Genomic DNA, 25,216 nt, shown 5'->3' with positions numbered 1-25,216 from the left:
CTCTGTTGCCCAGGCTGGAGTGCAATGGTGTGATCTTGGCGCACTGCAACCTCAGCCTCCCAGGTTCAAGCGATTCTCCTGCCTCAGCCTCTCGAGTAGCTGGGATTACAGGTACGTGCCATCACGCCTGGCTAATTTTGGTATTTTTAGTAGAGGCAGTGTTTCACCATGTTGGCCAGACTGGTCTTGAACTCCTGACCTCAGGTAATCCGCCCGCCTCCGCCTCCCAAAGTGCTGGGATTACAGCCGTGAGCCACCGCGCCCAGCCTATCCTTTCTTTTCTGGCTGGAAATGAGCTACGGCCCACATTTTAGACTCAAATGAAAGTAGCAAAACCATAGGCAGTTTGGAGGGTAGGTCAGGGGAAGGAGAGAGAGTTTCTCCCTAAAATAGTACTTAGGAATGCATACTGGCATCTTTCCTTACTCCTTAGCATCATTTTCCAGATAAAAGCAAATGGGAGAGAGTTTCCCACCTGAAATTCAAACATGGAGAAATTATCTTGATCCCCTACCCATTTGTTTTGACTCTATACGTGGAGATGAAATGGTTCCATGAAAACCTGTCACCTGGTAAGTGGAATGATGTGAATGTGAATGGCAGAGAAGAAAATGGTTTAGCAGTGCCAGCTGGATATGGTGAAATGGGCTACCAGATTGGGCTCCAGCCATACAGTGCACAGGTCAGGATCATGTGCTCCAGGCCAGATTGACTAGTTCAAATACTGGTGGCCCTGCCACTTAACAGCTGTGTGAAGTTAGATAAATTAATCTCTCTGTGCCTCCCTTGTGAAATTGTGAAGTATAATATTACTACCTATATCATTGAGTTGTTAAAAGGATTAAATAAATAATAGTAGATGAAAAGTACAAAGCCTGACTTAATCACTGAATGAAAGATAAGTATTATATAAACCCTTCCATTAGAGTAAATTCCATGATTTTCACTTTAGAGCTGTCTTAAAGGTATCTCCCAATTTTATTTTTATTTAGACAGAGTCTCACTCTGTTACCTAGGCTGGAGTACAGTGGTGTGATCGTAGTTCACCGTAACCTCTAACTCCTGGGCTCAAGTGTTCCTCCTCCCTCAGCCTCCCAAGTAGCTGGAATTACAGGCATGTGCGACCATCTCCGGCTAATTTTATTTTTTTTTTTTTTTTTTTTTTTTTTAGTAGAGACAGGGTCTCACTATATTGCACCATCAGGTCTCAAAAAAGAAAAAAGGAAAAGGGGTGCAAAGGCCTTGCCTCAAAATATCTCCCCTTTTCATTTGTCACAGGTAGCTGAAGTTCTACTTTTTTCTTTTGTAGTAAGAATCGTCCCCTCCCTTTTCAAACCCCTTCTAACTTATAGATTATAGTCATTCTGAAACAAGGGAGGAAGAGAGTTTGAAGACACTATTTTTAGGGAAAATGGTACCAGGTAGAAGGGAGAAGGGCACATGAGGAGTCTTTGTCTAGGATCAGTTCCAAGAAATAAATAGTAGCCAGAAATCCAGGTAAAACAGCATCATGGTTAGGCCTGGTGGCTCACTTTGGGAGGCCAAGGCAGGTGGATCACCCGAGGTCAGGAGTTTGACACCAGCCTGGCCAACGTGGTGAAACCCCCCTCTCTACTAAAAATGCAAAAATTAGCCAGGTGTGGTGACACATGCCTGTAGTCCCAGCTACTTGGGAGGCTGAGGGAGGAGAATCGCTTGAACTCAAGAGGCGGAGGTTGCAGTGAGCCGAGATCACACCACTGCACTCCAGTCTGGGCAACTTAATCTCCAAAAAAAAAAAAGTATTATTTTATTATGACACTCAAATTTCGTATTGTAGGGAAACCAATGAGTGACAGTCCTCTTGGGTTGGTAAGTTTGCCTTTTCTGTACAAAATGAAAATTGCCTTTATCACCTTCTTTTGTCCAAAAAGTCCTGCTCTTGCCTCTTCCTCTTACTTTGCCCCTCAGTTGCTGCCCAGATCCAATCAGAATTGTAAACATAAGACAGTATTTTCCCCCTTGGCTAGATTTCTGAGACCATGTCTGTAACAGAATGTCTATTCTGACTTGGAAAGCTGGTGTTAAAAGTTGCCTTTGGCAGTTTAAGAATGGGGAGTTTTCTTCACTGTGCCTTCATGAACTGGGAGCAACTCTGGAAAGGAGGAGTCACAGGCATCTGCTTCCTCTCTGAAGGTCCCAGCTGAGAAGAAAGCAGTAGGAGCTGTGATGAGGAAACGAAAACACATGGACGAGCCCAGCTCCCCCAGCAGGCCAGGGCTGGACAGGTCAGTGGTGTGGGGAGACAGTCTCGCTCCTTCATCCTAATTAGGCTTTGCCAGCTATTACCATTGGTTGATCCTGTCCTTGGGCAAGTCACTTTCTTTTTCAGGACTTCATCAGTATCTGCCTATTCCAGTGGGTGGACTAAGGAAAGGGAGCAAGTTAATATTTACAATATAATTTGAACATAGTCCCTTTTTCAGCAAAGTATGATTTTTCTTCGCAAGATGAAGGCTGAGAAGAAATACAGCCCGATCTAAACAATTGAATTGAGCACATTCAATAATACTTACTATGGTAATATCACCAGAAGGCAAAAGACTTACGAAGTCTCAAAATATTATACAAAAACATAGGGAAACTCTTGAAAGAATAAGAACAAATAAAATATAATTCTATTTTACCCAGTGAGCAGTTAGCTTTTGGAACCTTAAGAGGCAGTCCAGACTAAAATGTAAATGTTTGCAAGAGGGTATGTATCAATCATTGGGTGGGGTACTGTGATATTAGGGGGAATGTTGAGCCATCCCTAACATATTGTTACTGTGGAGGCTACTTATGTTCTTCTTTCAGTTCTCTATCAGCGACAAAATGAGTCAGTAAGACAATTCAGTCATTCTTATTAGCACCCTAGAAAGCTAATAAGAATGCTGCTGGAATAATCCAAAGTGTGGTTTGTTTCGTAGCCCAAGATGCTTCCACCCTAGGCCCACAGAGAAGAGCTACCCTTTTCCTGGGACACTGTGGATCCCTAGACATATAGGAGAAGTAAGGTAGACTAAGAAGCTGACCCCATGCTCTCCAGATGCACATGTAGATGAAGAGATAGGGAGCTCCTTTTCAAGCCAGGTGGAACGTGAGGGTACTTGGAGGTATGAAGCTTTGTTGTGTTCCATTCGACTGAATTTTCCATGTAAGTGAGGTCTCAGATCTTCCCTTTCTCTGGGTTTTGATGCACAGTCAAGTGTTTCAAAATCTGATACCTGCTGTCAGTCACATTTTCACTTTCTCAAACCCCAGATCCCTAAGTGTCTGAAACTGGGATTCTGCTGTGAAGTAAAGCAGCACCCAAAGAAAATTTGGCCACCCAATTTATTCTGCCGGCCAGGAGTGGTATAAAAATAGCCAACCTGCTGAAATATTCATTTGGGCCACATTTGCTTGAATGTAGTGATATTGCCTCTGCCAGTAACATTCCCTGCATATTTTTCCCCCGCCTCAGGGCCAAGATAGGGACTTCCAGCCAAGGCTCCAGCAAAAAGAAGCCCCCTATGGAAACCAGGAGAGTAAGTACTAAAATGGAGGCTTAGAGGCTGTCAGCTATTCCTGTTCTGTTACAAGTCGGGATTCCGGTTACCAGCACATCTTGGTTTTTCATGCAGATTGAATTGACTGAACTCATTCTTGGGTTTCACCGTCTGCAGAATAACATTCAACTATTATGCCCTTGCCACAGCACATCCCAAAGTGGCTGCATAATAACACGCATCCATGAATCTTTTTGTTAAAAAGTCCTCTCTTTGCCTGGTACGGTGACTCATGCCTGTAATCCCAGCACTTTGGGAGGCTGAGGCGGGCGAATCACCTGAAGTCAGGAGTTCAAGACCAGGCTGGCCAACCTGGTGAGACCCAGTCTCTACTAAAAATACAAACTATTAGCCAAGTGTGGTGGTGAACGCCTATAATCCCAGCTACTCGGGAGGCTGAGGCAGGAGAATCACTTGAACCCAGGAGGCGGAGGTTGCAGTGAGCCAAGGTCGTGCCACTTCACTCCAGCCTGGCAACAGAGTGAGACTCCATCTCAAAAAAAAAAAAAAAAAAAGACCAGGCACGGTGGCTGATGCCTGTAATCCTAGCACTTTGGGAGGCCGAGGCCGGTGGATCACGAGGTCAGGAGATCGAGACCATCCTGGCTAAGACGGTGAAACCCTGTCTCTACTAAAAAAAAAATACAGAACATTAGCCAGGCGTGGCGGCAGGTGCCTGTAGTCCCAGTTGCTGGGGAGGCTGAGGCAGGAGAATGGCGTGAACCCAGGAGGCAGAACTGGCAGTGAGCCGAGATTGCACCACTGCACTGTAGCCTGGGTGACAGAGCGAGACTCAAAAAAAAAAAAAAAAAAAAAAAATCCTCTCTTTTCAGCTTAAAAAGCTACTTGTACTCTGCAGTTGAAATAAGAAAATATGTCTATATAGGATTGAGGTGGAATCCAGTATAGAATTTTCCCTTTAGGAAACTTTTCGCCTTCATCTATACTGGGGTCTGAGTCTAGGAACATCTAGTTTTAACAAATGAGCTAGGCATGTATCAGCACTGATAACTGGTAAGAGAAAACTTCTAGAGCAGTGAAGGGTTGGCCCCTGATGGAATTAGATTTCATTTATGGGGTATGTTTCCCATTTAGATATTCATATATCTGGTACCCCTCCTCCATTTTAGGACTTCTTTTCTATGTATTCTCTAAAATAGTGACCTTTTTCTTTTCCTCCCCTCTTTAAATAGCTGTTAGCTGGTATCCATGCCTTAAAGATCCTTCCTGTTTTTCTCTATGTCTTCAAAGTTGCTCTGACCCTAAGTATCCAAACACAAACAACTCACTTTCTTCACCTTTCCAGGACCCATAACATGAGCAGTTATCAAGTAAACATTTACATATGCATTCATTCAACAATTTTTTTTTTCTTTTTTGAGACAGGGTCACACTCTGTTGCCCAGGCTGGAGTGCAGTGGTGCAATCTCGGCTCACTGCAACCTCTACCTCTCAGGCTCAAGCAATCCTCTCATTTCAGCCTCTGGAGTAGCTAGGACTACTGGCATGTGTCACCACACCTGACTAATTTTTGTATTTTTTGTAGAGATGGAGTTTTGCCATGTTGCCCAGGATGCATTCAACAAATTTTCTTTGAGTGTCTACTATGTGCCAAGTACCAGGGATACACCAGCAGTGTACAGCTAGGTAGACAATTACTGATAGATGTGCCATGTGCAGGGGTAGAAGGAAGCACAGGATACAAAGGGAGCATAAAGTGGCCAGGAGGGAAGGATTCCCAGAGTAGCTTGAAGTCCAGTGCTGAGAAATGTTACTGGAAAAGTCAGAATGGACTGGATCATGAAAAGCCTTGAGACTACCTTCAAGATCACAGGACTTCTCTAAAACATTTTTAAGTAGAAAAATTAAGTTACTTTCATTTCTAAGGGATTGTTCTGTCTCCTGCTCATAAGGCATTGTGTTGGGTGCTGGGGCATACACAAACATATGTAAACCCTGATTTCTTTTTTCTAGGAGCTTGTAATTTAGTTGGGGAAGGAGTGTATCTTTGGGGATTTATACCTCTGCCTCTGTGTGCGGGGGCAGAGTCCAGGGCCCCAGTTGTGCTGTGGCCAGCTGGCCCACTGAGTGATTTTGGGCAGATGGTCAACCCCTTCTATGCCTCCCATCCTTTAGGATGGTAAGAAAAAGAAATGAGAAAGTACATGAGGAGTACTTGAAGCTCTGGAGAACAAAAACACTTTATACAACCAAGATAATTACTATTAAAGGAACATTTTCCTCGCTCTCTAACTTCATATCTTCCTATTCTTAGTTTGACACATCATCTCCCTCAAGAACAGTACCCACAGCTTCTTACTCAACATAATTACCTTTTCAACCTGATTCTGGATTTAGAAAAAACTCTAGTAAAAGGAACATGTTTATTGATTTTGACTCAAGGCCCATCATGGACCCTGTTCCCAGAAAGATGATTTCTCCTAAATTAGTGATCACAGTGACTCTCAGTATAAGTCACTTGAGCTGGAAAAATTGAATTTGCTCCTATGGTCCATTGCTTAATATGTTCTGCCCTCTTTGCAGGGAGTTATGGTGTAGAATCACAGTCACTGTGCATGTGCATGTCTGAACACATTGGGAGCCTGTGTGGGGAAAGCTTAGAAGAATACAACACGTACCTCTGTTTCATAAGAAGTGTTTAGGGAGAATGGGAAGGAAGAGCAGAACCCCCTTGCCTTTGTTACTTCAGGTCCCAGATCTAGAGATCCAGACTTTGGAAGGATAAAAATATGGGAGGGAGCAGATGAATGACCCAGAAATGAAACAGACTAACTGCACGTCGCATTTTGTTGTTGTTGTTGTTTTGCTATATCTGCTTGAACTGCACTTCTAAACAGATCTGGCCCTGAACATGCAAAGGACAGTCTTGCATCAGGTTTTCAGAGTATTATGTTCTGATGGAGGTCCCAGATGATACCTTCAGTCTGAATTCCAGCTATAATGTTTTTCCTCCCTTATGACTTTTTCTTGAGAAGACATCTCTCAAAATTTTGGGAGATCACAAAAAGGCTACACTGTCTTATGAGGGGACTCTTCCCTGGTTCAGAGGTAGGCTGTACCTCTGTCCCAGGGCCTTTGCCCTCTTGTTCCTCCTACCACCCTTAATAGATGCTTTCATTAGGGCTACTGTATGCAGCAGGATTAAAGCCCCGAACCATAGTTTCATTAAATTTGTAAGAATCATTCCCTCAAGCCAGAAACCAGAGCTTGGCCCTCTAAATTCCATCTCCACCGTCTATAGAAAAGGTAAGAATGGTCTCCTTCCTCCCCAGAGTTCCCTGTCGCTTTTATAGGAATATGACTTAGGTAGCTGCCCATGTGGTCTGGGATTTGAGCGGTTTGTGAAGAGGCTCAGTTCAGAGATAGCTGCCATTCTAACCGGAAGTTTATTCTTAGGATGGGGGCTAGTCCTAGCTTTTCTAGAGACTTGCCATGCCTCTGCCTCCCAGAACCTACCTTTACGGTCTGCAGCCCCTTGCTCTAGAACTCTTAGCCATGGGAGCTAAGCTATGGGAACGTAAAGGCTTAAGAATGATACAATGGGCTTTGGGGGCTTGGGGGAAAGAGTGGGAAGGGGGTGAGAGATAAGACTATACGTTGGGTATAGTGTACACTACTTGGGTGATGGGTGCACCAAAATCTCAGAAATCATCACTAAAAAAACTTATTCATGTAACCAGACACCACCTGCTCCCCAAAAACCTATTGAAATAAAAAATAAATTTTAAAAAATGGGAAAAAAATTCACAGAACTGCACACCCAAAAGAAAGAAAAAAAGAACTCTTCACCAGCAAAACAGCTTGAGGAGCTCCATCATTGCTGGGTAAAGCCCCTAGGTTCAGACTGGGTGAAGAGAGTAGTAGCCAGTGGCAGAGATTCCCAAAGAAAATATAATAATCGTATTTCTGATTATCAGGGTGTTTACTGGAAAATGTTGTGGGCCTGGAATCAGGTTGTAAAATGTCCTCTTCAGAGTACAAAGAAATTTATATAAAGGAGCAGCACATGGAGAAATAATAAGATTGTGTTATATTATGCTAGCTGCTAATGCCACAGTCATGTTTCTACCATGCCTGGCTCTAGCCATGCTGATCCTATTTATTCTTTAATGGCACTGTGCCCTCATACATCATGTCCCTGTCTGGAATGCCCTGCTGTGACTGACCATCTCCTCACCCCCGTTATGACAACATCCCACTCATCCATCCATCCATCTATGAAGACTCCATTCAAATATCACTTCCCCTGTGAAGCCTTCCTTGACTAACGCCACCTGCTCCATTAATGTCCTTTCAGCAACCACAGCACTCTATACGGATTCGTTGGTCTTATCACACTCTTTTTTTTTTTTTTTCCCGAGACAGAGTCTCGCTCTGTCTCCCAGGCTGGAGTGCAATGGCACGACCTTGGCTCACTCTGCCTCCTGGGTTCAAGCGATTCTCCTGCCTCAGCCTCCTGAGTAGCTGAGATTAAAGGTGCCCACCACCACGCCTGGCTGATTTTTTCTATTTTTAGTAGAGACAGGGTTTCACCATGTTGGCCAGGCTGATCTCGAACTGCTGACCTCGGATGATCCATGCGTCTCAGCCTCCCAAATTGCTGCGATTACACAGGCATGAGTCACCATGCCCGGCCATCATACTGTCTTGACTTAGTTTATGTCCATTTGCTCCATAGAGTATACATTTCTCCAAGGTCAATTTAAGGTCCTCCTGATTTCTGAAACCTCATGTTACTGAGTAGGCACTCAGTAACATGGGATGATAAGTTAAACCCACCTTGATTTATTCTTGGCTTTTAAATCTTACGGTTTTAGAGGGACAATAGTTAGGATGTTGAAATGAAAAAAGGGAAGTCCTGGCCTGGCGCGGTGGCTCATGCCTATAATTCCAGCACTTTGGGAGGCCGAGGTGGGCAGATCATGAGGTCAGGAGATCAAGACCATCCTGGCTAACATGGTGAAACCATGTCTCTACTAAAAATACAAAAAATTAGCCGGGCGTGGTGGCGGGCGCCTGTAGTCCCAGCTACTCAGGAGGCTGAGGCAGGAGAATGGCGTGAACCCAGGAGGCGGAGCTTACAGTGAGCCGAGATGGCGCCACTGCACTGCAGCCTGGCAACAGAGCAAGATTCAGTCTCAAAAAGAAAAAGAAAAAAGGACAGTCCTATGGAAAGAAATGGAAAGAAATACAGAACCTATCTAGGCAGTCAGAAGACAGGCCCTAGTGCTAATGTGAAATCAGTTCACCAGCAAATAGCATTCAGATTGCCATGCAGTGTAGGAGTAAAGTTTAAGACTTTTCTTGGTGTTCTTTTAAACAGAACAGGGAAAGAAAAACCCAACAAGGATTGCAGGAGACTCTGGCCTCTGATATCACTGGTGTCCAGAAACAAGGTAGGTCCTGGGAAATTTCCATTTATTCTGCTTTAATAATCACCCTTTCCCTTGTAGTTCTCTGATACGTAGAGCAGCACAGAGCTGAGTCTGGGTGCCCTCAGTGGGTAATGTGCCTTGCTCCCGTGGAGGTGCTTGTTAACCAAACTCTGGTCGGGGGGCCTGTCCTAGAGTAATAGAAGCCCCCCAGCTCCCAGAAATAGTGAAAGGAGGCAGTGCATGCCCTTCCTTTGCTTCTGATAGTGAAGTTATGCTCTGACCATTTCAAAACATTTCCAAGTGAGGTGATAAACTTTATAGAAATGTTGAGAGAGATGTGTTTCCCTTTTCTGTACTGTTGGAGAATGATCTCTTCCCTTTGGGGCATTAGAGTTAATATTGAAGTTGCAAATGGATGCTTTGCAGGGGCTGGGAATGCATGTCAAGCTATTGCCCTCCCTACTTGCTGATCTTTTACCCAGCATGAGGATTCAATGTGGACTGCAGTTATCACAGAAACAGGGATGTAGGCAAGTGAGTCCTTCAACAACTTGTCATTTTATGTGAAGACATAGCAGCCGGAGTGCATGGCTGGAACTTGAGCTGTGTAAATATCCCAGGAGCTTGACTGAAAATACTCTGAGGTCAGAATAGCATCTTACTGAGCTGAGATGAAATTGGGAAGGTCAGAACAAACAATTCACCTGGCTTTAAGGAACTCTTGGTGTGAGACTGCCTCTGGCTCATACTGGGTGTTTTGCCTTCTACTCACATGAAAACGGCCTATGCTCAAACATCTTGCTCCTGCCTGATTGTTTTCCTTACAGATTCTGAGTGGGGGCACAGCCTGCCAGGGCCAGTTGTGCCACCCCTGCAGCACAACACACCTCCACCTAAGGAGCGAGCAGCCAGCGGCTTCGTTGGGTTTCTAAGGTAAGACAGCTTCTATCTGGCCATGAGACTCGAGATCCAGCTCAGAGCAGCTCATTGAGTCTTTCAGGGAAATTAGAATAGAAAAGAAAGCAGATTACTCACAGAGGCTTCTCACTTATGTCTAAGATAGACAATGGAAATGAGATTGAGAACAAAAGCCCTAACTGTGCATTTAATAAAGACTGCGTCTTACTTATTTTTACACAACCCACCTCCACCCTGATGTGTCCAGGATAAAGCCAAGCTCCATAAACATTAACTTGGGCCAGGCGTGGTGGCTCATGCCTGTAATCCCAGTACCTTGGGAGGCCGAGGCGGGCGGATCACTTGAGGTCAGGAGTTCAAGACCAGCCTGGCCAACATGGTGAAACCCCGTTTCTACTAAAAATACAAAATTAGGCAGGCATGGTGGCACATGCCTGTAATCCCAGCTACGTGGGAGGGAGGCTGAGGCAGGAGAATTGCTTGAACCTGAGAGGTAGACGTTGCAGTGAGCTGAGATTAAAAAAAATAAAATAAGATAAAATTAGCCGGGTGAGATGGCACGTTCCTGTAATCCCAGCTACTAGGGGGTGCTGAGGCAGGAGACTTGCTTTAACCCGGGAGGTGGAGCTTGCAGTGAGCTGAGATCGTGCCACTGCACTCCAGCCTGGGTGACAGAGTGAGACTCCGTCTCAAAACAAACAAACAAAAACACTAATTTGAACAAAGTCTATTCTTAGTTTACTTGAGCCATTCAGATGATTTGGTTACAAAATATTTCCATTCTCCCCTCTGAATCTAGGTTGTGTTTGCAGAGGACAGTTAGCAAATGTCTCTCTCTCTCTCTCTGCCATCCCATTGCAATTCTTTTGTTTTATTCCCCCTCCTGAGTATAATCTAATTTGGGTACCTTTTCAAATGCTATTCCAGTCTTGAATCTCCATTCAATGGTTCCCCAGAGCAAAAATGCCCTAGCTAGTGAAGCACTAATGGGAAATGGGGAGAAGGGAAGGAGACCTCATAGAGCCTCAGCCTACTCTGTTCTCATTCTTGCAGCTCTCTCTTCCCGTTTCGATATTTCTTCAGGAAGAGCAGCCACTCTTGAGCCTTCCAAATGCAGCGCTGGAAAGAGGATCATCTCTTGCAGTGACTCCTCCCGAATCATTCTTCCTCCAACTCTTTCCTTTTCTTATGACACTTCAGTCATGGAGAATGAGGTCCCCATGCTGAGTCCTCTGTGGTTTTATCCTGTCCTTTGCCCCTTTATATATTTTTTTTCCAATTTAAAACATTAAGAATGGAACTTTCTAAAATGTTCATGTCCGGAGGGCCCGTTTAGGCCTTTTGTCTTCAGTACTTAGGATCCTAATGACAATAAATTATTTATGAAGAGTTATTGATTGAATTTAGTGGAATAGAGTAAGAGAGAACAAATTCTTCCCTCAAGATAGAGAGAAAATGCATGAAACTTCCCTAGGTCTACCTGGTTACTGTTCACAGGATCACTTTGGATAGGTGACTCTGTGCCAGAGGTTAGGGAATGGGGTCTTTCAAGACTCACTGTCCTGAGCCCTGCTCACCCAAGAGACCTCTTCCCCGGTTCCAGTTTGGCCCCAAATGGTAGCCTCTCCATAGACAAAATGTTTCCCACCTCTCTATCCCTCTAACTGTTTGACAGTAATGCAGATTCGTTTTTCAGATTAACTGGAAGTCAATCCAGGTTGGCACCCCTGGAGAAAGCCTGGGCACCTGAGCTGCCTTCAACTAAAGGACTGATCTGTAACAGACACTTTAGCCTTGTGTGGCCGTGGAGAACCAAAATGATCTATGGAAATGTATGGAAACTCATTTTAGCTCACAACAAAGGAGTCACTTTTTACTTGTTAGAGATGTCCAATATTAGAATGGGCTACCTCATAAGGTAATGAGCCTCGTCACCCAAATGCTTTATACAGAAGTCATCATCTGTCACATGCCAGAGGGTGCCCCTCATGAGTGGGAGAGTAGGGGCTGAACTGCTGAGTTCCCGCTGCATCCTGTTGCTATGCTGCCTGCATCCTTGGCGGGGAGAAGAGAAGAGATGGACTGCTGCGGAGGACCTGGCAATCGAGGACCCAGGACTTGAGGGGATGGGGGCTGATGGGGAAACCACAGGGTGTGGGAATTTAAGGATTAGTGACATTAGTAACATCAATTCCTCTCAAATTGTGTTTACAGCCTTTACTGGACTGTCCCAAGCATGGCCTGCTTTACAAAGCTGCTAAGAAGCACAGCTGAGTGCCCACCCTGACTCTGACTAGCTTACAGTGAAGCTTTGGGAAGTTGTTTTCCGCTGAGCTCTTATTTTCTCATCCAGAAAATGCGGGGGTAGGATTTGGTGAGTTATAAAGTGCCTTCTAGCTCTGGCAGTCTGTGACTGGCCCTGCTCTTTCCGAGCAGGTCAGTGAGGCAATGACCCCGAAGGGGGCTGCCCAGAATCACCACAGGCTTCCTTTGGCTCCCCACCCTGCCCCAACCCCTCTGGCCACTGCTGCCTAGGGGTCTTTCTCCCACTTGCCACATTCTTGCTCAAATGTAGTTTAGCACCATGGATGGACAGCAGATTTGAATTTGAAATCAGCCCTGACATTACCCAGCTGGGTGACTTTTAGTAACTTTCCTTCCTTGAGCCTTAGTTGCCTCATCTATAAAACCAGAGCTGGACAAATCGATCAGCTTTGCTGGGGTTGATGAGTTGAGGCCCTTTCAGGAGTCAGGTCCCTGTTATTCCAGGGCTAGGGAAGCACTCCAGCTCAGAATGGCACTCTGTAGCACAGGATGAGAATCACCCACTGACACCGTGGCCATGCAGCTCTGAAACAGACAGCAGCCCAACCCCCCAGCCCTGCCACCAAGCACATCTCAGGAGACCTCCACTGGTATAATTTCCCTTGGCCCTAACAATCTCCTTCCCCAGTCCCTTTCCTTTGCATTAGAAAAAGGCAAGCAGGGCTGAGTTTAGTGGTTTTAAAATTAGGGGTGTGGCCAGGCACAGTGTTTCATGCCTGTAATTCCAGCCCTTTGGGAGGCCTAGGCAGGCGGATCACTTGAGCTTAGCAGTTCAAGACCACCATGGGCAACATGGTAAAATCCCATCTCTACAAAAAAATACAAAAGTTAGCTGGTCCTAGTGGTGCACCTGTGGTCCCAGCTACTCCGAAGGCTAAGGGGGAGGATGGCTTGAGCCTGGGAGGCTGGGAGGTGGAGGTTGCAGTGAGCTGAGATAACACCACCACACTCCAGCCTGGGTGACAGAGCCAGACCCTCTCAAAATGATAGTAATAAATAATAATAAAGTTAGGAGTGATCAGGCCCTGAACAGGGAAGTGTTCTGTCCAAGGTCACAGAGCAAAGAGAACCCAGGTGCCCACAACTCAGCCAAGAGTCTTGACCCCTCTGTCGTCAACTGCACTCGTGCTGCACACTCCACCAGCTCCTAGGCTTCTCTCCACATCTGACTTCTCCAGGCCTGGACTGTGGGTAGCTTTTTGGACAGAAAGAAGCAGAAAGCAGCAGGAGCTGCTCTCCAAGGACCACACCTCAAAGAGTAAGATCCCCAGGTGGGATCGCTCTGAGGCTTCAGGCAGAGGAGGCTGGCTTGAAAGCCGATCTCCAAGAGGGCGTGGCTCCAAAATGCTGGCAAATAAAGCCTGGAGAGCCAGCAACAGTCTGGAGACCAGCAGGAGGGACAGGAAAACTGCAAGCCGCTCTGTTCCTGGGCCTAGGAAGTGGTGAGCTCGCTGAGGCAGGAGGCGCTCTGGGGAGGGTCTGGGAATGTGGACAAGGGCCCTGCAGGCCAAGATGGGGCAGGTGGAGGGAGGAAGATGTTTGCGCTCCAGTTGGCGAAGGAAATTCCAGGGAAGGGAGAATCACTGCACAGAGGGCTGACACACAGGTCCTTTCCAGAGACAGCTGCTCACACTCACACCCATACACACACATACAAAGGTAGATACAGGGAAAAGGCAGCACCACTCAGGCACACCACCTATCAGACCAGCCAGCCCTGGCTCACTCACCTGGAATGCAGTATTTAAAGAACTCACCATCCCACCTGCACACCCACATAGAGACATCTCCCCACTGTGTTTCAGATGCTCATGGCGTCCCCTCAAACCCTGGTTCTCTGTCTGCTGGTCCTGGCAGTCACTGAAGCCTGCGGCCAGGAGGCAGTCATCCCAGGCTGCCACTTGCACCGTGAGTACCTCTGGCAGCAGATGGCTAGGAGGAGTGGAGGTTCTGGGTGGGAGCAAAGAGCTGATAGAGTGGACGGTGGGGCAAGCAGTACCCTAGAGGGCCCCACACTGAGGCACAGGCAACAGGAGCTGGGGCGAGGCAAACCTTGGCAGAGGCGCCGTCTACTGCTTGCCTGTCTCCCTCTAGCCTTCAATGTGACAGTGCGAAGTGACCGCCAAGGCACCTGCCAGGGCTCCCACATGGCACAGGCCTGTGTGGGTCACTGTGAGTCCAGCGCCTTCCCTTCTCGGTACTCTGTGCTGGTGGCCAGTGGCTACCGACACAACATCACCTCCGTCTCTCAGTGCTGCACCATCAGTGGCCTGAAGAAGGTGAGGAGGGCCCGAGCCCGATGGATGGACGTTGGGGTTGGGGGAAGACTCGGGAGACGGAGATCTAAGACAGCCCTGAGAAAGGGGACTGCAGCACAGACTCCCCTCTCCCGCAGGTCAGAGTACAGCTGCAGTGTGTGGGGAGCCGGAGGGAGGAGCTCGAGATCTTTACTGCCCGGGCCTGCCAGTGTGACATGTGTCGCCTCTCTCGCTACTAGCCCATCCTCTCCCCTCCTTCCTCCCCTGGGTCACAGGACTTGACATTCTGGTGGGGGAAACCTGTGTTTGAGCTTCAAAAACTGGAAGGAGCTCCAACCCTGCTGGTTACTTGCTATGGAATTTTTTTAAATAAGGGAGGGTTGTTCCAGCTTTGACCCTTTGTAAGATTTCGTGACTGTCACCTGAGAAGAGGGGAGTTTCTGCTTTCTTCCCTGCCTTTGCCTGGCCCTTCTAAACCAATCTTTATCATTTTACTTCCCTCTTTGCCCTTACCCCGAAATAAAGCAAGCAGTTCTTGAGTTTCTCTCTTTATTAAGTCTACCCACAGCCAGGGAAAGAGGGGTAGACCATGATTACTGTGACCCCCCCTTACCCCAGGACACTGTGAATCTCTTCTTGCCTGTGCCCTCACCCTCCCCCTGCCCAATAAATAAAAAGGGGACAAGGAAGTACACAGCAAGGGAGGGGAGGAGTGTGCACCCAGGACAGTGTCTGTGTAGAGGGTGAGCTGGGCGAGAATAAATAGACCATGGACCCCATGGTGGGGATGAGGAAGGACCTCACGCTGGCAGAGGCAGGGGCAGGCGAGGCGCTGAGTGCCCTTGCCCAAGGCCAGGAGCAGAGGGTGGGAGCCCGCCTGCAGCCCGGAGCCCAGCTTTGTGGGGCAGGGGAAGATCCCTGATGGCAGCTTCCTGGTCAAGCTTGCCCTTGTCAAGTCCTGCCGCGAGGGGCTGAGCATTCTGTTGCCAAGACCACCATTGCCTCTCCTCGTCTCCCCCCAGTGAAAGCTGGGCTGGGCAGGGAGTCCTTAGAAGCCACTCTGGCAAGGCCAGGGGTAGGTGTGTTTCTCTCTGGGCCCCTGGACAGGAGAAGGGATAGAGGGACTGACAGCTCTGGGTTAGCTTCTCCCCTTCTGAGGTGCTGTCTAGCTCTGACCCCCACTGGTGGCCACCTGGGGTGTAAGCCGCTGGAGAGGGGCCTCCTTGGCCCCCTGGGTCCCCTGTAGCCGGCGTAGCCGCAGTTCCTCCAGACCTTGCCATAACTCCTGACGCTCCTGGGCCTTCTGCTGCTCCCTGGGGAGAGAGGGTGAGGCAGCTCCCTTTCCTGGGGCCCCCCACAGTCCAGACTCCCTCACTACCACCCCAGCGGCAATGGGAAGGCGTGGAACCATTTTTGTTCTGTGACTCCATAAAAACCCTCTGCTGAGGGAAGAGAGCAGAGAGAGACAGATCCCAGCCTGCAGTCACGGAGAAGACGATGGGTGGGGCTCTGAGTGGTTCTGGCTTCTGTAGGAAGCTGCAGGGATTCAGAACAAGTCCGAGCTACTCGAAGAATGATGGGAGGACACAGGGGCAGACAGGCATAGGATGGCAGGAGCACGCAGAGTCTTGCACGTCTGATCAGATAGGGTTCGGGGTGGTCCTCAGGTTCCCTCCAGTCATGGGGGTCTGATTCCTCCCTGCTCTTCTCCCTTCCCCCACGCCCAGCCCCCAACACTCACTGCTGCTTTTCCAGCTTGTAGGAGGCCGTGAGCTCATCAAACAGCTTTCCATTCATCTCCATGAAGGTCTTGAGCACATTGTAGATCAGCGATACGATGGTTCTTGGCAAGGTCAAGGAGGGACAAGGAGATGAAACAGCTTTGGTTTGCCCACCTCTCCCTTTCCCTGCCCTTCACATGCAGCATTCCAGCCTGAACACAAGCACTGCCCACTTCCCTGTCCTTTTCACCACCCCTGGGCCATCTTTTGACGCTTTCTCTGATACTCTCCAGCTAGGAGTAACCCTAGGGTCTGGACTGGCTGGCCCTGGTCCCAGTTTCTGTGAGTTAGATCACGGCCTGGCACTCACTGGTTCCAGTGCTCCTTGGAGACTTGGTAGAGGGTCCCAAACACGGCAGGCAGCACAGTGTGGCAGTTGTCCTCAATGAGGCTTAGGATATACTCATTGTTCCAGAAATACAGAGCCCGCTCTGCAACCTGGGGCAGACAAGATGGCAGAGTGAGGGCAGTGGCTTCTCTCTGTGTGCAAGGTCTGGTGTCCATCACTACCTCAATGCCCAGGCCCCCTGACCTTCACACACCCCACCTTCAAGGCTCATCTGAGCCCTGGAGGAAGCAACAGTGTTGAAGGGAAAAGAGCATTAGATATGGAATCCAATGCTGCGGGGGAATCCTAACCACTACAGACTCTACTACACCACGTGACCTTGGGAGAGGCATTTAACCTCCCAGCCTCAGTTTTCTCATCTGTAAAATGGGCTAATAATACCTATGTCCACAGGATGTTATAAGAATCCAATGAGATACTAGACTTTCAGGTGTTTAATGAACCGAAGGGCCAGAATCACTGTGAGGAAGACTTGACTTCCACTGGTTTATGACCCATAAGAACGAGAGGAAGTCTGCACGTGCCTGCAGCAGAACATGAGTTTGAGTTAGCTGGGATGACGTGGGGAAGCCTGACTGCATCCCAAAGCGAGTCTAATGAAATCTAAGGCCACTAGCAAAAGGGGAAAAGCGATAACAGTCCTCCATCCCATTATGGAGCACACTTCAGTTTACCAAACATGTTTACACTCACAATCTCTTCCATCCTCATCCCCACCCTGTGAAGAGGTTGTTGGCCCATTTTACAGCTGCAGAAGCTTAATCAGAATCAGAGGGGCGCAGTGATTTGCTCAAGGCCCCTCAGCCAGTGGAAGGCAGTCGGAGGCTTCACCCTAGGTCTCCTGACCCTAAGTCCGGCATCTCCCCATTACCAGACCCAGGATTGGAGGAGAAACTGAGGGCAAAGGGAGCTGTATTAGGTCAGCTACCCAACCTTTCCAGGCCAGCCCTGCTCCCATCCCCGCCTGTCCTGCCTCATACCTGGAAATGGGGGCTGGAAACACAGCGAGCCACCTGCTTAAAAAGGGGCTCCTGGATCTTCACAAACTGGGAGGGCTCGATGACATCAAGAATCTCTTCCATCTCCCCCAGAAACATCACCTGGGTGGGGTGGGGAGGGGAGTAGGGACAGAGGGGCAGCAGCTCACATCTCCCCCTACACATACACACACCTGACTGCCTTCTAGAGGCCGAGCCCTCCCAGCCTCCCTCTGGTGGGCATCAAAACCCTTCTTCATACCTCCTTCTGGGTGCAGGTTTTTGGCCAGTATTTGAGCAGCCCCCGGATCACCTGTGGGAGGTAAGACAGAGAGGAGTCACGCCTGCGGAGGTGAGAGGCTGCCTTAGCCCCCAGAGGTACTCACGTGCTCCGTCAGAGTGGCATCCTTCTCCAGGAACTGCACCACACAGTATGCCAGCTGCAAGGGGGCAGAGGTGGAGAGAAGGAAGATGGGTCAGGAAGGCATCAGGTGCCAAGGACTTGCTGCCCAGGACAGAATGCCAGACACTGCTCCCCCACGGCCTGTTACTTTCTTATTCACCAAGCATTTATCACCTGTCTAGGATGTACCAGGCATCACACTCAGTGTGCTGGGAATACAACTATGATCTCACGGGGAGGGGGGACGGTCAACAAACTCATCTTTATAAATTTTGCAAAAGGTTCCATAATATGGCTAGAGTGGTGGCTCACGCCTGTAGCTCAAGCACTTTGGGAGGCTGAGGCGGCAGAATCACTTGAGCCCAGGAGTTTGAGACCAGCCTAGGTAACATAGCAAGACACTGTCTCTACAAAAAAACTTTTTTCTTTAATTAGCCAGGTATGTGGCATAAATCTGTGGTCCCAGCTACTCGGGAGGCTGAGGAGGGAGGACTGCTGGAACCCAGGAGGTAGAGGATTCAGTGAGCCATGTTCGTACCACTCCTCTCCAGCCTAGGCAACAGAGTAGGGTTTTGTCTCAAAAAAACAATTTGTGTATCAAAATCTCCCATAATAGATTTGTGTATCCAAATCTTTGGGAATATAGAGGGAGGAGAATTTCATTCTGCCAAGGGAGGATAGAGAAGAAAAGCCTGGCCTCACAGAGCTGATACCTGAGGTTAGCCTTAAAGCGCCAGTGGGAATTCTCTAAGGTAAATGGAACAGAATTATAAAAACAAAAATGGTGAGATAGGATCCCTGGAGGATCTGACCTCCAGGACCCACTGGCAACCCTGACTGTCTGGAGCTCCTGCTGCAGCGGGGCCAGGCCTGGGCCTCACCTGGGCGTGAAAGACAGACAGCGACTTGACAGAGTGCAGGGGGATCAGGACGCGAACCAGGAACTGCTTGTGCTCCGTCTTCAGGGGCAGCGCAAAGCCATTGATGATGCTGAGGAGGAGGCAGAAGAGAGGAAGAGGGCTCAGTTGACCTGGCCCCAGTCCCTCCTTCCAGAATCCGGAGCTCCAGTTGAGGCCCAGGGAGAATCACCTTCCTAGGATCTCCAGCAGCTCAGCCACACCATTGAAGTGCTCGAACTCATAGATGAACCTGCAAGAGAAGAACGCAGGTGGGCTCAAAGCAAGCAGGGTAGGCCCAGTACCCGCTTAGGCATCCTGCCTGCCCACCCTCACCCGCACAGCACGCTCATCCAACTCCCCCCAACCCAGAGGCCATGCTCCCTTCCCAACATCCCAAACCAGGCCCCATTGAGATCCCCGCCCCCCACACTGAAATGCCCTTCTCAGCCCAGCCACCTCTGCCACTGAGTCCCAAGCTCTTGCCAGTCAACCAAGAGAATGACAAACACTTGGCACATCTACTCTGTGCCATGTAAGTCTCAAAATTATCCAGGGAGATGGGGCTTATGAAATCCATCACACGGATGAAGAAACCAAGACTCGGCGGTTAAATGAAACAACCCTAATGTTAATAGGCAGGGAATCTAACAGACTTCAAGGTACTGGAGGACAGGGATCATGGCTCACCCCTTTTGTAGCTAAAAACAATAACAACTGGCCGGGCACGGTGGCTCAAGCCTGTAATCCCAGCACTTTGGGAGGCCGAGACGGGCGGATCACGAGGTCAGGAGATCGAGACTATCCTGGCTAATACGGTGAAACCCCGTCTCTACTAAAAAATACAAAAAAACTAGCCGGGCGAGGTGGCGGGCGCCTGTAGTCCCAGCTACTCGGGAGGCTGAGGCAGGAGAATGGCGTAAACCCGGGGCGGAGCTTGCAGTGAGCTGAGATCCGGCCACTGCACTCCAGCCTGGGCGACAGAGCGAGACTGTCTCAAAAAAAAAAAAAAAGAAAACAAACAAAAAACAATAACAACTAATGTTTCAGAGTCCCAGCCTCAGTCCAGTAGCTATGCTGAGTGCTTTGGAGGCAAGGCCCCATGTCATCTTGATGATGGTCCCTGAGTTAGTACAAGCAGCACCCCCATTTTTATCTTATCTTTGAGATGGAATCTCACCCTGTCGCCCAGGCAGGAGTGCAGTGGCACAATCTTGCCTTACTGCAACCTCCACCTCCCAGGCTCAAGTGATTCTCCTGCCTCAGCCTCCCAAGTAGCTGGTATTACACGTGTTTACCACCACACTCAGCTAATTTTCGTATTTTTAGTAGAGACCGGGTTTCACCATAGTGGCCAGGCTGGTCTTGAACTCCTGATCTCAAGTGATCTGCCCACCTTCAACTCCCAAAGTGCTGGGATTACAGGCATGAGCCACTGCACCCTGCCAGCATTCCCATTTTAAAGACGAGCAAACTAGGAGAGAGCTTAAGTAATTTGCCCAAGTTCACCCAAATGTTGGAACCAAACTCAAATGTAGGCTATATTGCTTCAGAGCCATGGTCTCAACTATAAGGCCATGTGAGCCTTGATGCCCAGTGTGTGCTGGTGCTCAGTGCACATTTGCAGAAAGAACCTCTCTCTGGGTCCTTATGGCTTGATAAAGGTCAAAAGATTTAGCTCCTAGGCCCCCGGACTGACCCAGTCCCTGCAAACCAGTTCATCTCTCTCGGCCTCTACTTTCTCATCTGTAAAATGGAAATAAATACCCATTCTCTGCCGGCTTCACAGACTTTGTATAATCAATATGTATTACGTTACTGAGAAACGGCTTGGAAAACAGAAGTTCCACAAGGGCCCCTGCAGCCCAGGAGCCTTTGCTTTTTGCTGTAGCAGTGTTCTTTTTTTTCTTTCCTTTTATTTTTTTTTTTTTTCCGAGACGCAGTCTCCCTCTGTCGCCCAGGCTGGAGTGCAGTGGCATGATCTCAGCTCACTGCAAACTCCACCTCCTGGGTTCAAGTAATTCTTGTCTCAGCCTCCTGAGTAGCTGGGATTACAGGTGCCTACCACCATGCCCGGCTAATGTTTGTATTTTTATTAGAGACGGGGTTTTACCATGTTGGCCAGGTTGGTCTCAAACTCCTCACCTTAGGTGATCCACCCACCTCGGCCTCCCAAAGCACTGGCATTACGGGCATGAGCCACCACACACGGCCTTTGCCGCAGTCTTCTAACAGCCCTCTTGCCCTCTCCAGGTCTCTGCTGGGCAGGCAGCAGCCACTCACCGGAGGAAGATGTGGTTGCACTGTTTGCGGATGTAGGCCCGGAGACCCAGGAACTTGCCGTAGACCCGGTGCAGGATGGTCTTGAGGTACTCACGCTCCCGGGGGTCCTCACTGTCAAATAGCTCCAGGAGCTGTAGGAACCAGAGTCAGGGTCAGGGTCAGGGGAAAGGTCCACCCCAGGTTGCTTCCATCCTATCCCTGGCCCCTCAGAGAGCCTGCCCCTGCCTTGTGGTACCACCCAGCCTGGGCTCCCCACTTCACCATCAGGACAAACTTTTGATCCACATATCTCTTGGCCACGGAGGGCTGGAAGTCTGGGCTCTCCAAGAAACGCAGGAAAAACTCATATACCAGCTGGGGGAGGGGGACAGACAAAAAGGTGAGTTCAGTAACAGCCTCACCCACTCATTCCACCCTATGGCCCTCATCCAACTGTCTAGGGGTTAAAGAGGCCCTTTCCCCATGCCTTGGATCTCTTCCGAAACTTGGATCTCTGTCTTCCCCAACCCTTCGGACCTGCAGGTGTGGCCACGAAGGCTCAAGGTTGGGCTCATCCTCTTCAGGGTCAAATTCAGGGTTCTCACTGGGCGGCAGAGTCCGGAAGATATTCACTGAGATCTAAGTGACAGAGGTGGGGTTCATTAAGGAAAAGCCCTTGAAGCCAGAAGCCAGGGAGTCTCTCATTCAAAATTCTTTCTTTCTTTTTTTTTTTTCTTTCCCAAGACAGGGTCTCGCTCTGTTGCCCAAGCTGGAGCACAGTGGTGCAATCTCGACTCACTGCAACCTCAACCTCCCAGGCTCAAGCCATCCTCCCACCTCAGCCTTCTGAGTAGCTGGACTACAGTAGCACACCACCATGCCCGGCAAATTTTTTAATGTTTGTAGTGGTGTATTCTCACTGTCAGGCTGGTCTCGAACCCCTTGCCTCAAGTGATCCTCTCGCCTCAGCCCAAAGTGCTGGGATTACAGATGTGAGCTGCTGCTCCCAGCCCTCATTCAAAGTTCTAACAGGTTGATTTCAGCACCTGCCCCAGCAAGCAGTTCATTCCTTGGGCAATCATCACCTGAACGCCTAGTTCGTGCAAGACCTGGGCCAGGGGCTGGGAACCCAAGGGTGAATGGGACACATCCCTGCCTTCTAGGCAGGTGCAATCCAGTGGGGAGAACAAGGTTGGAAGCTGTGAGGTCTACGGGCAGGAAAAGAGAGATTTCCAGCTTGGGCATTGAGAGCAGCTTCTCGGCAGAGGCAGCACCTGAGCCAGGCCACGGATGGTAAGGGGTGTGGGGTAGAGCACTCCAGGCCTCAGGCAAGTATAAGCAAAGGTGTGAAGGTGGGGCAGGCCCGGAGGCATTCAGTGGGTGTCGGGCAGCAGCGGGTCACGGGGAAGGAGGACGTGGACTAAGGCCAAGCCGATGAGTGCAGGGTTATTCTCCACGCAGGGGTCCTGTGGACAGGTCACGGGGCTCACGCACCCTCTTGGCTGACCCTCGGAGCCTGGGTGGCAGGTGCTTACCATGCGGATGATGTCTGGGTAGACGGGCTCGATGAGGACACCCCGGGTACTCCCCACACACTCCACCAGCTCGTTGAGGGCCGCCCGCTTCACCTCCTTCCCCTTGAGGTCAGCCACACAGTCCAAGAAGTCAAACATCACCCCACACTGGGCCAGCTTCCGGCTCAGCAGCTCGTGCAGCTCAGAAGCTGGCACATCTGGGGAGGGGAGGGCATCCTGAGCCTGAACCCCAGCTCCCCCCGCTGCCCCAGCTCTGGGTGGGACAGACCCTCCTAATCTCCAGGGCAGTCTCTGCTGTCCCCAGCCCCCATGCTCTTGTGCCATCTCCTGCTCCTTGCAGACAGCAGACAACTACTGTCCCTTCCTCCATTCCTGGGGGTTGAGGGTTGCTTTTCTTCCTCCTAATCCAGGCTCAGAGAGTACGGTGGCCCGATTTTTAAAATGAGATCACAAATCCTGGATGCAGAGGCTTTCCACAGGTGCCCCAAACAGCTGCTGCCTCCCTCTCAGGTGGCACCCTGTTCTAAGGGCCAGACATGGGGAGGGGTTCAGGGCCAAGGATCTCTATGGTGTCCTCAGGCTTGGCCAGTCTGGCCCCTGTGGCCCAGGGCTGGGGAAGGGAGCTACGTGGTGATCCCAGGGAACCCTGCCAAGAGCCTGCTCTAGGGATCCGGCAGCTGGCTGGGCTGATAGTGGCCCCTGGAACCCAGGCTATGGGCCCCACCCTTGGCCCTGGTCTGCCCCTAGGGTGGCGCCACCTTCGGATGTCCCACCTCCAAGGATGACAGGCCAGTCAGGCCATGCGTCAGCAGAGAGGGCTGGAGGGCTGGGGTCAGTTCTGATGGCGTAGAACCTAGCCTGGAGGGGTATCCAAACTCTCTCTCTTGGCAGTTGCCTGCTGCCTCCCACCCCACCCCACGGCCCTGCTGGTCCCCTCGGGGGCTCGGTTCCCCTGGTGGCCAGCAGCCAGCTCACCTTTGAGCAGGGGCAGTGGCGTGAGCTCCTGCTGGTTGCTCTGATAGCGGAACTGAGAGGAGCTGTGGGAGCGCCGGGGCCGGGCTCTGCGGAGCGAACGGCGGGAGAAGCCGTCCACCTTGTCGGGTGGGGGCACAGGCGACAGCCCGGGGGAGGAGGGGCTGGTGGGGGTGCTTGCAGGGGGCAGCTTCGTCTCCATGGCGGTCAGGCGGCAGGTCAAGCTTTCAGAGCCCCGGGGGTTCTCTCTGGGCCTGGGAGGTGCTGGGTGAGACTGGACAGACTAACTTGGTCCCATCCTGTCCGGTCTTGGGGGGGGGGCACAACCACAGTCCTGGGCCCCCCCCCAGGGCCTCCGGCAACTGCCCAGTCCTGGGGGGCAGGCAGGGTAGAAAGGAGGATGGCTCAGGCCTCAGATCCTTCCTAGGGGTCCTGAAGAGTCCAGTTAGGGTTCCCACCCTGGCTCTTTTGAAAACGAAGTCAGGCAGAAAGGTCAGCAAGAAAGAGACAGAGAAAGCCCGTCAGTTCCTCAGGAGAGCCGGCAGGCTGTGTGGAGCGCCAGGTCTTTTCCCTCCTATCCTTGCCCAGACCCTAAAATAGGGGTGCAGCCCCCTCCCATCCTGGACATGTTCCTCCCTTCTCTCAGACAGAAAGGCTCCAAAACAACCCCTCCCAGAATAGGGCCTATCCCCCAAGCCAGCCCCGACTCAGAATGGAGCCCCGATCGTCATCCCTGCCCTTTTCAGAATGGAACGCATCGCTGCTCCACTAACCCCGGCCTCTTGGGACAACCCCAAGACTGGAGGTGCTGTCCCGATGCCACCCCGCTCCTAGAACCCGGCACCCTCCCCCACCTCAGCTCCTCCTTCCTGGCCCCCCAAACCTCATGGGGTGGGGGACACTCACTTCTCGGAAGCCCAGACTTCGGTCGCCAACCCGCGGGGGCTGCCCGTGGGGAGGGCGACAGCCGTTCAGGGCCCCTTCGTAGCGGTTCCGCTCGGGGCGCTGGGGCTGGGCGGCGGCGCTCCTGGGTTCTCTCCCGGGCTCCGGGGGGGCTGGAGCATGCCCCCAACTCAGCCCCGGGCCGGGACCGGGCGCTCGGCGGGCTCTGCACCGGCCTTCGCAGCGCGCGGATCTCCGCTGAAGTCCTGGGACTCCGACCCAGCGCGGTGCAGCGCAGCGGGAGCCCCGGCTCGGCTCCGTGCGCACCGGCACCCGCCGCCCAGCTGCTCAGGATGACATCAAGTCACCTCCCCCCGCCCGGCCCGCACCTCCCCGCGGGCTGAAAGTGGGGGCTGCGTCAGGAAGGCCCGGGGCCGCTGGGAGATGTAGTCCCCGTGCCGTTTAAAGTGAGCTGCCAGACCAAAGGGGACACCCTTGAGGGCAGACTCTGGGGTGAAGGCCGAAGCTTTTGAAGCCAGAGAGCAGAGTGGGATGGGCTCTAGCTGGGGGCGGGAAGCGTGGATTCTGGAAGGGAGGCAGAACAGCGAAAGAGGAGGGCTTAGGAGTTTGCACCAGAAAAGTGGGGTGATGCCAGGACACTGACAGGAAGGAGTCGCAGCCAGCTATGCCAGG

General features: G+C 50.6%; 3 protein-coding genes across 3 annotated transcripts in view; 2 read left to right on the top strand and 1 right to left on the bottom strand.

Annotated features, from left to right (window-relative positions):
• Positions 1–11,276, top strand: part of LOC105549121 (chromosome unknown open reading frame, human C11orf85) — a 20,111-nt gene extending 8,835 nt beyond the window's left edge. Inside the window, exons 3-7 of the mRNA XM_011993525.1 lie at positions 2,176–2,267; positions 3,485–3,548; positions 8,914–8,986; positions 9,793–9,898; positions 10,937–11,276. Coding sequence (XP_011848915.1) covers positions 2,176–2,267; positions 3,485–3,548; positions 8,914–8,986; positions 9,793–9,898; positions 10,937–10,985 — 384 coding nt within the window. The 3' untranslated portion in view covers positions 10,986–11,276. The remainder of the gene's footprint in view (positions 1–2,175; positions 2,268–3,484; positions 3,549–8,913; positions 8,987–9,792; positions 9,899–10,936) is intronic.
• A 2,319-nt stretch (positions 11,277–13,595) lies between these two features.
• Positions 13,596–15,005, top strand: GPHA2 (glycoprotein hormone alpha 2). Its single transcript, XM_011993523.1, has 4 exons — positions 13,596–13,650; positions 14,014–14,116; positions 14,303–14,487; positions 14,604–15,005. Exons 2-4 carry the CDS (start codon positions 14,014–14,016, stop codon positions 14,703–14,705), a joined length of 390 nt encoding a protein of 129 aa, XP_011848913.1. The 5' UTR covers positions 13,596–13,650; the 3' UTR covers positions 14,706–15,005.
• PPP2R5B (protein phosphatase 2, regulatory subunit B', beta) lies at positions 14,999–24,902 on the bottom strand. The gene is made up of 14 exons (XM_011993524.1): positions 24,548–24,902; positions 23,645–24,106; positions 22,670–22,866; positions 21,672–21,773; positions 21,417–21,509; positions 21,156–21,286; positions 19,066–19,125; positions 18,858–18,966; positions 17,960–18,013; positions 17,836–17,886; positions 17,577–17,696; positions 16,558–16,685; positions 16,208–16,309; positions 14,999–15,779 (listed from the first exon to the last, which is right to left on the bottom strand). Exons 2-14 carry the CDS (start codon positions 23,841–23,843, stop codon positions 15,632–15,634), a joined length of 1,494 nt encoding a protein of 497 aa, XP_011848914.1. The 5' UTR covers positions 23,844–24,106; positions 24,548–24,902; the 3' UTR covers positions 14,999–15,631.
• Between the last annotated feature and the right edge of the window lie 314 nt (positions 24,903–25,216).

Source organism: Mandrillus leucophaeus, unplaced genomic scaffold (assembly GCF_000951045.1).
Source record: "Mandrillus leucophaeus isolate KB7577 unplaced genomic scaffold, Mleu.le_1.0 Scaffold43, whole genome shotgun sequence".
Classification (NCBI taxonomy): domain Eukaryota; kingdom Metazoa; phylum Chordata; class Mammalia; order Primates; family Cercopithecidae; genus Mandrillus; species Mandrillus leucophaeus.
Note: the sequence above shows the minus strand (reverse complement) of the source record. Positions and strands in the feature narration are given on the sequence as shown.